This window comes from Eubalaena glacialis, chromosome 19 (genome assembly GCF_028564815.1).
Source record: "Eubalaena glacialis isolate mEubGla1 chromosome 19, mEubGla1.1.hap2.+ XY, whole genome shotgun sequence".
Classification (NCBI taxonomy): Eukaryota; Metazoa; Chordata; class Mammalia; order Artiodactyla; family Balaenidae; genus Eubalaena; species Eubalaena glacialis.
Window position 1 is genome coordinate 40,608,074 of NC_083734.1, and position 13,328 is coordinate 40,621,401.

The 13,328-nt window shown below is 57.3% G+C and overlaps 1 protein-coding gene across 4 annotated transcripts in view; it reads left to right on the top strand.

Annotated features, from left to right (window-relative positions):
* The first annotated feature begins 1,898 nt into the window (after window positions 1–1,898).
* ARHGAP27 (Rho GTPase activating protein 27) overlaps window positions 1,899–13,328 on the top strand; it is a 31,803-nt gene continuing 20,373 nt past the window's right edge. The window contains exons 1-3 of one of the 4 annotated variants that reach the window (XM_061177123.1): window positions 1,899–2,116; window positions 3,056–3,188; window positions 4,479–5,153. In XM_061177123.1, the coding sequence (XP_061033106.1) occupies window positions 4,497–5,153 (657 nt within the window). In that variant the 5' untranslated portion in view covers window positions 1,899–2,116; window positions 3,056–3,188; window positions 4,479–4,496. Of the gene's footprint in view, window positions 2,117–3,055; window positions 3,193–4,270; window positions 4,290–4,478; window positions 5,154–13,328 lie in introns of those variants that run through there. The other 3 variants (XM_061177124.1, XM_061177125.1, XM_061177122.1) reach the window with 3 other exon arrangements.

The window sequence follows — 13,328 nt, forward strand, 5'->3', positions numbered from 1 at the left end:
TCAGTAGCCTTAGAGCTGACCCTCCCCCATACCAAAAAGCTGCTGATGCTTTCAGATGAGTTGACTTTTAACCCCCTCACCTCCAATGGGAAGCTGATGTGAACCTCAGTAGTGCCCACACTATTTTTAAAATTTCATTTTATGCAATAAACTGTTTCTAGTGAGGGGCCCTGGCCCTGAGAAGTGCTTTGCAATGTACCGAAGGAACTGCTGCGTGTGATTTTTGAATGATTTTGCAGTAAAGACCTGATCTTTCTAACCTGTGGTCTGGTTTCTGAATCTTTTTTTTTTTTTTTAAGTAAGTAATTCAGTTATTTAATTATTTATTTAGGCCGTGCCACCTGGCATGCAAGATCTTAGTTCCCCAGACCAGGGATCGAACCCAGGTCCCCTGCAGTGGAAGCGCAGAGTTTTAACCACTGGACCGCCAGGGAAGTCCCTGGTTTCTGAATCTTAATGCTGCCGCTGATTGGGGGAGACCACAGGCCCTCAGTTACCATCTGATAGCCGCCCCTGCTCTCTTGTCAGTCAAACCCTAGGCAACGGAGGGCAGGAGGGGAGTGGTTATTGGTAAACATTTGCAAGCAGGGGGCTTGTGTGCCAGGACTGGGCATGGAGAAGAGGGGAAGTAATTCTTCAGTCTACCCCCCCACCCTTGCCTCTCCTCGGAGTCAGCCCCCCTCCCCCACCGTGGGATAGGATTTCAGGGCCTTTGGGGAGGTTTACTTACATACACTCATATAACTAATGAAGCTAATGCCTGAAATCCCACCATGATGGCTTCTTTCCTGTTCCTTAAATGTCAAAGCACGGACTCCTGACACTGGAACATGTGAAACCATTTCCCACAGGGTTATCCAAGGCAAGAGAAGGGGCTCAGGAAGGAAAGGTTCGTGAGCAGGGCCCGATTCAGGGCTCATGGTTTTAGGGCTCAACATGGCCTTTACTTGGCTGCCAACTTTCCTCTGAAGTTCCAGAAGAAGTCCCAGGGGTGGGGGGCTCCTGCAGGGGGAAGCCCGCCACTGCCCCTTGTAAAGACAGAAGAAGGAAACAGACTAATTCCCAGGGAAATCAGGTTGCAGGAAAATGGGACTGAAAGATTCAGGTCTGCAGTTTCCTGTCCTTGAAGATGCCTCTCAGCCTTCGAGGGACCACTCACTCTCCGCCCATTGCATGAGCCCCAGCTTCCCTCAAGGGCAGGTAGTGGTGGGCTCCGAGGAAACCTGAGGGACCTGGTGCGAGGGCTAGAGGAGGCAGGCCCAGAGGAGGGCCAGGAGCACATGACCTGTGTGCTACCTTTGGACTCAATCCTCCATCCTTAGCAAGGTGTTTCTGAGAACACTTGTGTCTCCCTTCCCCCTCCTGCCTAAAGAAGGATGGGGGGGTGGTGTTTGGAGACCTCAATTCAACCCCAAAGAAGAGGACAGCTCACCTCATAATAAAATTAGTGGTAATAACTAATCTAATGTGTGTTCTTAGAATGTGATCATAACAATACATTTGCTTAGTGCATCTCATTTAATCTTCACAACAATCCTGTGAAGTAGGTGTTATTATGCCCAGTTTACAGGAAAGAAAACTGAGATGCAGAGATAAGGTGAGCATCTTGAGTTCAAGCCCCAGGAGCCTGCTCTGAGCTTATCCTAGGGACAGACTGGAGGAGGCCCTCCTGCCCCACAAGGATCAAGGCAAGGCGGTGGGGGAAAGGGTTGGAGTAGAGCAGTGGAGGGAAATCTGGCCAGAAGTTGGTGAGAAGGCCTCCTCCCCTCTCATCCCACCATCCTGGTTCTGCTGCCTCCACCTCCGGGAGACCGCCAGGTGTGGCCCAGGATCCCGGGAGGTGCAGGGGAAGGGGTGGCGCCTCTGCTCCTCGGGCGCTGGCCCGTCCCAGAGGGGACAGGAAGCCAGGACACCGGGGATTGTCTCTCGGAGCCGCAACCCCAGTCCGGGAGGAAGTTCTGCCGGGTGCTCTCCGCCGGTGCCTCCCTCGCTATATTGTTGAACAGGAAACAGGGCAGCGTGGGAGCAGGGCGGTGGAGGAGGGAGCGCCGGACGCCGAGCCCCCGCGCGGCTGCCAGAACAAGTGGAGGCGAGGCCAGCGATCGGACACCCCGAGGTGCCAGGGCAGGGCCGGACTGGGCGGGGGTGCTGATCTGGGGCGGGGAGGGGAACCGCAGGTGGCGGGTCCTCACCCGGGAGCATCGCGCGCCAGCCCCTTCGCACTGCGCTGGAGCCTGAGCTGCGCGGACTCGGAAGGAGGGCCGCGCGGGACGGATCTTCCCCTCCCCCGGGAGGAGGGGGGAGGCGAAGGGCTGCCCTCCGTCCCGGGGCAGGAGGGGCGCAGGCCCAGGCCCCCAGCTTCGACCCAGGCGTTGGCGCCCCTGTGGCTCTTGTCTGTCTCCCGGGCAGTGGACGCAGTGCACCTCCTGGTGATGGGTCCGTCCTCGCGCTCTAGGGATCCTCCCCGCTCCCCCATCCCTTCCGTTCTCTTCGCTCCCCCAGGGTCGGGGAAGGAGCCGAGGGTTGGGTCCCCTCCCCACCCAGCCAGTGACCCTGAGCCCCGGGGAGCGTCCCTGCGGTGGGAACCCCGCTCCAAGTTTTTCCAGGCCCGGCCGAGTTGCGTTCGGAAAGAGCCTGGGGAGGACGTAGATGGGACCGGAGCGGGTAGTGCCTGCAATCCGGACAGTTCAGGATGCAAATGGCCTTGCTCGGATTGGGAACGCCCCGACAAGACTGCAAGCCCGGGTCGAGCAGTCCCTAAGCAGCGCGCCCGCGGGACGCAGAGGCTCGCGGACAACGAAATCTCGCGCGTAGGGGTGGGGCGGGGCAGGGTCGGGACCTACCCTCCCTTGGATCCGCTCGCGACCCTCCAGCGCCCCTTCGGTCGCAGCCCTCCCTGCCCCTGCCCCTCCCTCAGGCTTTCTCCTGCCCCGGGCCCCGCCCCCAAAGTCCCCACCGGCCCAGCCAGACTTCTTCAGGCTCCTCCTCGCCCCTCCCAGACACAGCCGCTTTGGGAACTGAAGGCAGCCCTCTCCTTCTTTGCTCTCCTTGCCAGCTCCTGCTCCCCGAGGTCTCTCCAGCCTAGCTCTTTGAAGCCCCGCCCAAGGAGATGGCAGGGACCTAACCTGCATACATCCGCCGGCTCCGCCCAGCCAGCCCATGGGCTCCGTGAGGTCAGCCCTGCCGACGTGAGTGAGCGCGGGGGTCCAGGGGAAGGTGGTGAGAAGGGGTGTCCCCCTCTAGGGTTTGGTGGCTTAGCTCCCGTCAGCTCAAGGACCCCGCCTCCAGGGTCCAGTGTGCTTAGTGACTCAGTTTACACCCCTTCCCCATCGGGGAAAGCTTGAGAAAGAGAAGGAGCGCTAGACCAGACCAGACCTTGTGCCTTGGATCCCTCAGACTCAGCAAGAGGCCGAGCTCCCAGCTGCTGGTCCCAGGTCACCTTTGTGGGTCAGTAGGTGTGGTCGATGTAAAGGCTTGGAGGGACCAGCCACACAGGCAGGCTTACAACTGGGCTCTGACTCTCTCTCCCAACATACCAAGGGCCAGACTGAGCTGGCGTGGAGGGGGGCGTGTTGTGGTGATCATTCCAGGAGAGCTTTGGGGGCCCCTGGGTACACCGCACGGGTGGTCACTGTCACAAAGTGCATTCCCTAGGGGCCATTCTCATGGGGCAAGGTAGAGATCACAGGGCAGGGGGGCAGGCCGCAAGGCCGAGCCTCTCTCGGGAGGTGGAGATGGGAGCCAGAGAGCAGGGGGCGGTGCCGGTCGGTCTGGGCTGGCCGGGCTCCGGGTTCACGTCTGTGGCAAAGCCGCTGCGGAAGGAAAGAGCAACCGAGAGAACCGGTTCCCCCGGCCTTGGCAGTCGCGGCCCCTCACGCCAAGGCCCTTGGACTAAGCGGGGCAGGGACACTCCCAGAGTAGAGCAAAGCGGGGGCCGCTCCTGGAGCCCGCGCCCCAACCCTGTCCCCGCGGGCCTGGGGCGCACACGCCTGGGGAGCGGGGTGCCAAGGACGCGATTCCCTGAGGGCTGGAAGCGTCGGGGAGGGGTGGGACGGGGGTAATGGAATGGGCTATTCTTCCCACCTCACAGACGCGGAAACTGAGGCCCAGTCAACTTTTAGGCAAACGTGGTGTCGACTTTATCGCGGGCAATCACCCCCATCTCTTTGAGCCAAAGCTTCCCTGGCTGAAAAGCTGAACCAGTATTACCCACAATCTCCCTACCAAGGGATAGAATTTTACAATCAATGCAACAGAATGAAAGGACTGTCTTAATTCCATCACTGAGTGTAAGAATGAGAACCTTAGAGATTATTTTATCCAAGTCCCCCGTTTTAGAGACAGGAAAACTGAGGCCTGAACGTACACAAACGATTGTAGCTTCGGGACTCGAACCCAAGTTTTCCGTCTCCCTAGTGCGGTGCGCTTCCCGGCTCGGCGGCCCTGACCTCCGCGCCCCTCCTCCTCGTTGCTCACAGGGCCACGCCGCGGCCGCGATGGCGGCGGACGTCGAGGGGGACGTGTACGTGCTGGTGGAGCATCCCTTCGAGTACACGGGCAAGGACGGGCGCCGCGTTGCCATCCAGCCCAACGAGCGCTACCGACTGCTGCGCCGCAGCACGGAGCACTGGTGGCACGTGCGCAGCGAGCCCGGCGGCCGCCCCTTCTACCTGCCGGCGCAGTACGTGCGCGAGCTGCCGGCCCTCGGCCACCCTGTCCCCGCCCCGCAGCCGCCCGCGCGCCTTCCGGGCCCCGCAGACCCCGAACCGGTCGCCTATGACTACCGCTTCGTGAGAGCGTCGGCGCCCGCCGGTCCCGACGGCGCGCCCGCCGAGCCCCGGGGGCGCGCGGGCTCCATGTGCGGCCTAGCTCGGCGCGGCGCAGCAACCCAGCGCCGAAGCCTGGCGCCCTGCCTGCCCTCCTGCCTGTACACGAGGCCCATGGCACCTGTGCGGCCCGCGCAGTCTTTGGACGACCTGGCCCGCACCGCCGCGCCCCCTGCCGGTCTCCTCGGGAGCGGGGGCAGCTTCAAGGCCTGCAGCGTGGCGGGCTCGTGGGTGTGCCCGCGGCCCCTGGCGCGCAGCAACTCCGAAAACGTCTACGAGGCCATCCAGGACGTGCGCGGCCAGCCGCTGGAGCAGCACCCGGAGCAGGTACGCCACGGGGAGCCGGGAGCGGGCAGACGGGCGGGAGTTACGGCCGCCGCGGGCGGCGGCGCTAGGAGACCCGCTCAGTCTTGCGTCGGGCTCCACGGAGCAGCAGTGTCCGCCGGCTTTGGACCACTCACGCCGAGCCTAACTTTCCTCAACCACGAAACGAGAGGGGTACAGGCTCACTCACGATCTCTTACCTGCAATTCCCAAATGTCAAAGCTCCCTGGAGCCCAAAGGGTTTTTGTAACTCAGCTGATGGCAAAATTTGACTTGAACCGATGTGCGGCCGTGGACGGCCTTAATTTATCCCATTTAGTGTGACCATTCAAGTTTTGCTGCAGAAGTGCAGATAAACCCGATTACAGGCTGCTGCCCAAGCCTTGCTGGGAGAGTTATGTCACCTGTGGCAGGTGTGTGCGCCGGTTATCCTTCTAAAATCCGAACCATTCCGAAACGTATCCGGAATGAAATAGGGGACTGTGGACCTGCCGCCGGCGGCTCTACCTGCCTCGCCTTTCTCACATGAGCTTGGGCGTCGGAGGAGATAATGGATGTGAAAGTCAGGGGTCTGCTTCCTTTTTTGACTGGTTCCAACATTTTAGTTCCTTTTTTTTTTTTTTTTTTTTTTTTGTAATTTCGATGGTTTTGTTTCAGAAAGAAGTCCAGTTATCGCGAGGATGTTCTTTTTGCCTCAGAATCCGGTTATGTAAATTTGGGAAATTTTAAATTTTTATTTAAGTATCATTTAAAATAAGAGCACCTTTTTAAAACTCTTACATCCTCAGAATCCTTCGGCGGCCTGGACTTCTTCAAGTTTAGGGACTTTTCAGGGAGAGGTGGGGGGGTGAGGGGCACAGGCCCCCTCTGACATGTGCCACATCTGACAGCTGTGTAATTATGGGCAATCCACTTCCTCTCTCAGGGTCTCAGTTAGCGTTTAGATCAAGGGGGTAGGGGATGGATGACCCCTGAAACTTGTGAGTCTCTGATTTCCTTCTTTGGACCCAATACGATTACAATAAATATTGACGCCTGCCACGTGCAGGGACTGAGTGTGGGAAGAAAGAGGCACCGTCCCCATCTGTGAGTTCCTGGGTCTTCCCTCCGCCCGGTCTCGTTATGGTGCAGTGTTCAGGATTTGGGGCAGAGACTCGAATTTGACTCTGCTGGGTCACCTGCCATCTCTTGACAAGCCGCTTCATTCCCCCGGCCACGATGCCCTCTTGTGTACATGCAGAACAACACCAAAGGATTCGAGGCGTTGAGAGCCTTAAACGAGGTGAAGTGTGGAAGTGCTTGGCACGTAGTAGGCGGTCAGCCAAGACTGGCTGAGGTCCCACTGGGTATCTTTTCCTCCGGGTGCACGCCACCTTTGCTAAGGTTTCTGCAAGGGCCAAGCCGCCCCCTGGTGACCAGAGCGGAGAACAGCATGCGGTGGGTGGGGAAGGAGGTCGGGACCCAGACCCGGAGCGGGGAGAGTTGCGGGGGCGGAGCGGGGGCGGAGCAGCGATGGGGCGAATCCTTCAGCCAAGCGCCTCTGCTAACCCACCAGACAGCTTCTCTGGAATACATGGCTGGATGCCAGCACCCCTTCCCCGGCGCCCCTCCGTTTCCTGAGCAGGCTCTCGGCGGCGCGCTCTGGGGCCTCTCCACATTCTCTGTCCTTGTGATGGTGGGAATGTCTGTCTGGCCCTTGGAGGTGCACTCTTCGATCCTTGAGGTGGGGGACTGGCCTTGCTGTCTGAACCCCAGCACCTGGCATAGGGCCTGGCCCAGAGCCTTGCCGAATGTGTTGAAGAGGGACGGGGAGAGCCAGCCCCCTTACCATGAGCCGGGGCTCTGCAGGTCTGCCCAAGGGGCTCCACCCATGAGCCCAGGACCAAGATGGGAGAAAGAGGGAGAGGAGACACCACCCCCCCCACCCCACTCCCCGCATCCTGGTACCTCCTCAGAAGAGAAATCACCCCAGGAGCCAGGGTCACTGCCCCTTCTTCCTCTAGCTGCGGCAGCTGCAGTGGTGTATTAGGAGTATGTGGACACAGGTGATGATGGGGGTAGGGCTTGTACAGGGAGGAACTGGGGTGTCTCCCAGACACCTGGGTTTTGGCAGAGAGGCTCTGCCCAGTCCCACTTCTGGCCCTAATTCACTGTGTGACCTCAACAAGTCACTTAGCATCTCTGGTCCTGTTTCCTCCCCTGTGTAATGGGTATAATACCACACTCCCTGTGACTGTGCTTTATTCAAGTGTCAGCTGTGGGCCTCCCTTGACACCCCATCCCTGACAAACTCCAGGGGTGGGCAGGTGGTTCCCTCCTGGGAAGGAAATCCCACCCTGCGCTCAGTTGTTCAAGGTAGCATTTAGAGAAGCAGTTTCCTGAAAGGTGAGCCTGCCTGTTTTCTCCTTGGAGGATGCAGGAGAAGCAGGTCCTACCTTTCCCCTCCATTCACTACATGTGAATTGACTGAACACCTGCCAAGCACCAGGTGAGCCTTTGGATCTAAAGGTGACTGAGGCACAGCTCCAGCTCTGAGGGGTTCACTGTCTGGGACGGGAGATTGGGAGGAGGGGACAGATGCTTCAGTGCCTGGCACAGGCCACCTGTGATGGAGCTATACTCGGGGTGCATGGGCAGAGGTGGAGGTGCGGGAAGATGCGGCACCTTTGGGGCCTTACAGCTGGGGCTCAGGAATGGGGGTTTGGGGTCGGGGGTGGATGGTCTTGCCGAGCAGGGGCTCATGGGCTCTCGCCAGGAACTTGGACTTTATCCTGCAGCTGTTGGAAGGCTTTCAGCAGAGAAGGGAGGGGGATTGAGGAAAAACCCCTGTGGTTGGGCCTTGGAGAATGACGAGGACCTTCATGGTCTCCCAGGTACGCAGTGATAATGGGAGATTTGGGAGGTAGACTCTGCGGGACCTGGTGGCTGATGGGTCGAGGGGGTGGGTGGGAAATCAGGAGGAGCTCCAGTCTCCCAGTCCGCACACTGGAGCAGACAGTGGTGCTGTTCACAGCTGGGATAACCGGGGAGGAAGGGGTGGAGGAAAAACGCAGTGCCCACTTTGGCCCTGCCTGGTCCAGTAGGCAGTCGGATAGCTGGGGCTGCCGTCCAGGAGGAGACCTTCAGCCTGTGATGGCGGAGCCATGGGTGTGGAGAGAATGTGGACGTGGGGATAGGAGCACCTGAACAGCCTTGGGGCTACTGCATTTGGGTGACTGACAGAGGGAGGAGAGAGGAGCATAAGGGGAAAGAACAGTCAGGGAACAAGGAGTGCTGGCCCAGAAGCTGAGGGGAAGTGTCCAGAGAAAAAGGAAGTTAGATAAAGGCCATCGAACATTTATCGGTAGTGGCCACCAGAAGGTCAGCGGCCACCTTATCAGAAGCTGGTCAAGGGGTCAAGGGGTTGCTGAAGGCAGAGAGCAAAGGATCAGAGAAATGAAGGTGAGGACACAGATAGCATGTAGACAACTCTCAGAAGCTTAACAGGGAGGCAGACCCGTGTGGTCAGATGCGGGTGCAGATCTAGGGTGGAGACTCCCCTGAATCTCAGTGAAGGGGCAGGAAGAGGGGGAGGCTGAGGATGGTGAGGAGGTAGTTGAAGAGATGAGATCCCAGGAGAAAGGAGTGAGGGAGGGACCCAGAGCAGAGGGGAAGGGACCTGCTTCCTCTGAGGAGGAGCAAGGATGTGTGCATGGAGGTGACATGGGGTCATTGGGGGGGTAGGAACAGTGTCCACTTGATGGACCATTGGACAAGGGGAGATGGTGGCGAGGAGGGCAGGACAATTGGCAGAGGCAGGGACTGTCCCCGCCAGAAGAGAGGAGCCTGCACCACGTGGGGCATTTCATAGCCTCGTCATTAACCATTCACTTGGCTAGGGAAGCACATAGTGAGCATCTAGCGTGTGCTGGCCACTGGGACACAAAGCATGGTAAGACATGACAGTCCCTGTCCCAAAGGGGCTAACGGTCCTGTGGGCTCTCAAAGACTCATCCTCCCAGCAGCCCGGAAGGCAGGCATGGGTACCCCCCCACGTTTGTCCCGAGTACAAACAGAGGTTCAAAGAGCTTTAGTGACTGGCCAAAGGTCACACGGCCAGGAGGTGGCTGCTTCCAGATCAGTTGCAGGCCTCCAGACCCCAGACCCCACCCTGACTATCAGGCTCAGTCTCAGCCAGGTGGCTTTCAGGCTTGGCCACCCTGTTCTCAGCAAGGACAGTACAAGCCCAAGGCAAGCAAGTGTTCACTTTTGGGTACTATTTGGCGGCACCGCGCGGCTTGCGGGATCTTAGTTCCCTGACCAGGGATTGAACCCTGGGCCCCCGGCAGTGGAAGCGCGGAGTCCTAACCACTGGACCGCCAGGGAATCCCCAAGTGTTCACTTTTCTGTGTGCTCCGTATGTGCCCAGCCGTGGGCATGGGGGCACGGAGGAGGCAGGGATTCCAAACACTCCCCTTGAGAATGAGATGTCCCAGGAGGGGGCAGAAGCACACCCTTCTGAGGCGGGCGAGAGGGAGGCGGGAGGTGAGCTGGAGGACGGTACCCCCGCCAGCCACGCACACCTGCCGGGAGGCACCCTGGGAGCCCAGGGAAGCCTGGTGAGGAAGGGGCCTCTGAGACTCCTCCCCGGTGGCTGCTGCGGGGTCACCCCTGGGCGACGGGCCGTCCCAACTCTGGGATTTCAGGGTGTGGTCACCATCGCTGCCCCAAGATGACTCAGAGGTGGGAAGGCCCAGGCCGGCCACCTGGACTGGAGCCCGCCCCTGCTGCCGGGGCATTGGCCCCAGGGAGGAAGGCGTTACAGCCCCGGCCTCTGCAGCTGCTTATGCAAACAGCCCAGGAGGCACCGCACCTGAGCGTGTTCTGGACTGGACGGAGCCCCAGGGCCCTCGTTCCTCCCTCCTCCTCTGCCAGGAACTGTGAGTGACCTTTCGCCTCCCAAGGAGTTGGGACCCTGGGGGGAGGAGGGACGTGCCACAGCGGTTTTCCCACGCTCTCCCCGACTCCCCTCCCGGCCTTTCCCTGTACCCTAGAACCCACCCGGTGACCCCTGCTGCCAGGTGCCCCACTCTCCTCTCCGGATCCCAGCCCTGGCACGCACTCCCTGGGACAGACTCCAAGGGCAGCCCCAGGCAGCTGTGATGGAGATAAGGGAACTGGCCTTGGGCTGATCCACCTGGATCCCCCTTTGGGACCAGCCAGGGGGCTGGTAAGAACAGGGGAGCCGAGGCCAAGCGAAGGACCTAATGAGTCCCCTTGTCCATATGCCCTCCTTCCAACAACTCAGCCCACCCCCACCCAGCAAGGGCAGCTGCCCTGGGGTGGCCCAGCTGCTTTCTTTACACCTGGCCTGAACTTACCCTCCCCATGGCTCACCTGCAGCCCCAGGCTGACCCGGGAGCCCCACTGCCCAGCCTATGACCTGGTTTGTGAAAGAGCAGGTTCTTGGGGAGCTCCCTCCCATCCTCACCCCACATTCCTGCCCACTGAGAGCCCCCACTGCCCACTGCTCCCAAGGCGGAAAGGAGCAACCTCCCACCCTGCAGACTGTTGTCACTGGGTGATTCCCCCGCTCCCCCAGCCTGGGCCTCATTTCACCCGGTTCCCTTCAGCCCCCAGGCCTCCTGAGACAACCCCGCCGCAAGCCCACCTGCCTCCCCACTTCCTTCCTGGGCTCCGGCAGCTGGGCTCACTCTGTATCTATTTTCTCTGCCCTTCCTGGAGCTGTCGGTCCAACAGTGGGAGGGGTCGGGCAGTCAGTACTGAATGCCAGCCCCGATGGCCAGTCAGTGCCAGGTCCTGGGCATGGGAAAGCCCATGATCATGACCGGAGGTAGCTGATGATCAGAACATGGTCAAGGTTCCACGGCAGAGTGTTGGGGAGATTTGGAGCTGGATCTAAGTGGAGCAGCGATGGGATAGTTGATGTTGGTTGGTGTCGAGGGAAATGGGGCTCCCGGCGCTGGGTCCCGGGAAGGGGTGCTTGCTAAAATTCGGAGACTGTTTCCAAATTGAGGAAGGATTGTGGTGTTGAGGGGATTTCCAGAGCTACTGCCTAGGCAAGGTGAGGCCTGCAGGACCCTTTGTCCAGCCCAGGCTCTGGGCTCCATGGTGCCGCCCTGCATCCTCTCCTTGCCCTACCTGGAGGTCCACCGTGAGCATGAAGGTGAGTGGGCCAGGACTCCATGTCTAGGCTTCATGTCTGTTCTGGAGGCTGGGCCCACTTGGGCCCGAGAGAGGAAGCCCACAAGGGGCCTGCCTCCAGACCCTGCCAGCCATCTTCGCTCCTCATTATACACTGGAGTACTCCTCGCCTTGTCTGAACTTGTAAATTACTGTTTCCCTATAAGAATAGTTTAACCCCATTGCAAATATTTGGATAAAGGGGAGGGAGGGGGAACTTCAATCTAATGATTTAGGATTTGGGTTTCTCTCCATCCATTCTGCTTTCCTAGGCTTACATGTTGGGGAGTTTTACAGGCATCCCAGTGTGCTGACAATTATGCTGTACTTTTTCACTTCCACGTTCCTTGATTCAGTAAATGGCAGGTGATGTTACCAGGCACTGGGAGACAATGAAAAATCAGAGGTGGTCCCTACCCTCAGGTAGCTTACTGTCCAGGGGGAGAGATTGACAAGTAAATGACAGTTACAGTATTTTGTGGTGAATGCCACTGCACGGTGCTGTGGGGGGCACGTCCGAGAAGCCCCCCTGCCGGGATCTCTCAGGCGAGAGGGAAATCTACAATCCTCCTGTCCAGGGAGGGGATGTCAGAGGTGAATCATACGGTTTCTACAACTCAGCCTCCTGCAAAACCTTCTGGACCTGGTGCTTTTGCAGTGACAGATTTTTTTTTCTTCTTCTTCTCATCAATGGTAATTAGTCTTTTCAAGTTTTCCACTGGTTCTCTAGTTAATTTTGGCCTTTTCATATTTTACCAGGAAAGTATTCCTTTTTAAGTTTTCAAAGTTTTTCATAGACCTACAAAAACTGTATATATTTTCTGTTTAAGGGATGTAAGGGTCCATATGTATCAAATCAAGTTTATTGATTATATTATTCAAATGCATTTCCTTTGTATGCTTCTTTTTTTGTCTTTTGTTCTGATTCTGATAGAGGTTTATTAAATCTCCCACTCAAATTCTCTCTGTAAATTTATTCTTGTACTTTTTTTTTTTTATTTATTTTTGGCTGCGTTGGGTCTTCGTTGCTGCGCGCGGGCTTTGCTCTAGTTGCGGTGAGCGGGGGCTACTCTTCGTTGCGGTGCGCAGGTTTCTCACTGCGATGGCTTCTCTTGTTGCAGAGCACGGGCTCTAGGCTTGCGAACTCAGTAGTTGTGGCTCGCGGGCTCTAGAACGCAGGCTCAGTAGTTGTGGCGCACGGGCTTAGCTGCTCCGCAGCATGTGGGATCTTCCTGGACCAGGGCTCAAACCCGTGTCCCCTGCATTGGCAGGCGGATTCCTAACCACTGTGCCACCAGGGAAGCCCTCTTCTTGTACTCTTAATAGTTTTTGCTTTTTCTGTTTAACTATGATGCTATTGGGGGCATACAGATTTTGACTGTCCTGTCATCACAAATCATGCCTTTGTATCATTATGCCATGTCCCTTTTTAACCTGCTTAGTGCTTAAACCTGAAATTCCACCTTTCTGTTATTAATATGGCCATGCTTCCTTTTTATTTCATTTTATTTTATTTTTTGCACTTGCTGTTCTCTCAGTATCCTTTTATTTTCAATCATTATCATTTTTTTAAAAAGTGTATTTCTTGTACATATCATATCACTGTTTTTTTAAAACCCAAGCTGTCTCTTAATGGGATAATTCAATCTGTTCACATTTCATTTAATAATTGATACACTGTCCTTGATTTTATTACTAATGATTTATTTTATTTTATTTTATTATTTATTTATTTATTTGGCTGCGCCAGGTCTTAGTTGCGGCACACGGGGATCTTTGTTGCCGCGCGGTGTCTTTAGTTGTTGCGGCATGCGGGCTCTTTTAGTTGCGGCATGCAGGATCTAGTTCCCTGACCAGGGATCAAACCCGGACCCCCTGCATTGGGAGCGCGGAGTCTTAACCACTGGACCATCAGGGAAGTCCCACTAATGGTTTATTTTACATTTATTGGTTTACCTTGCGGTTTTCTTTTCCCCTTCAGTCAGGTTGCTCTTG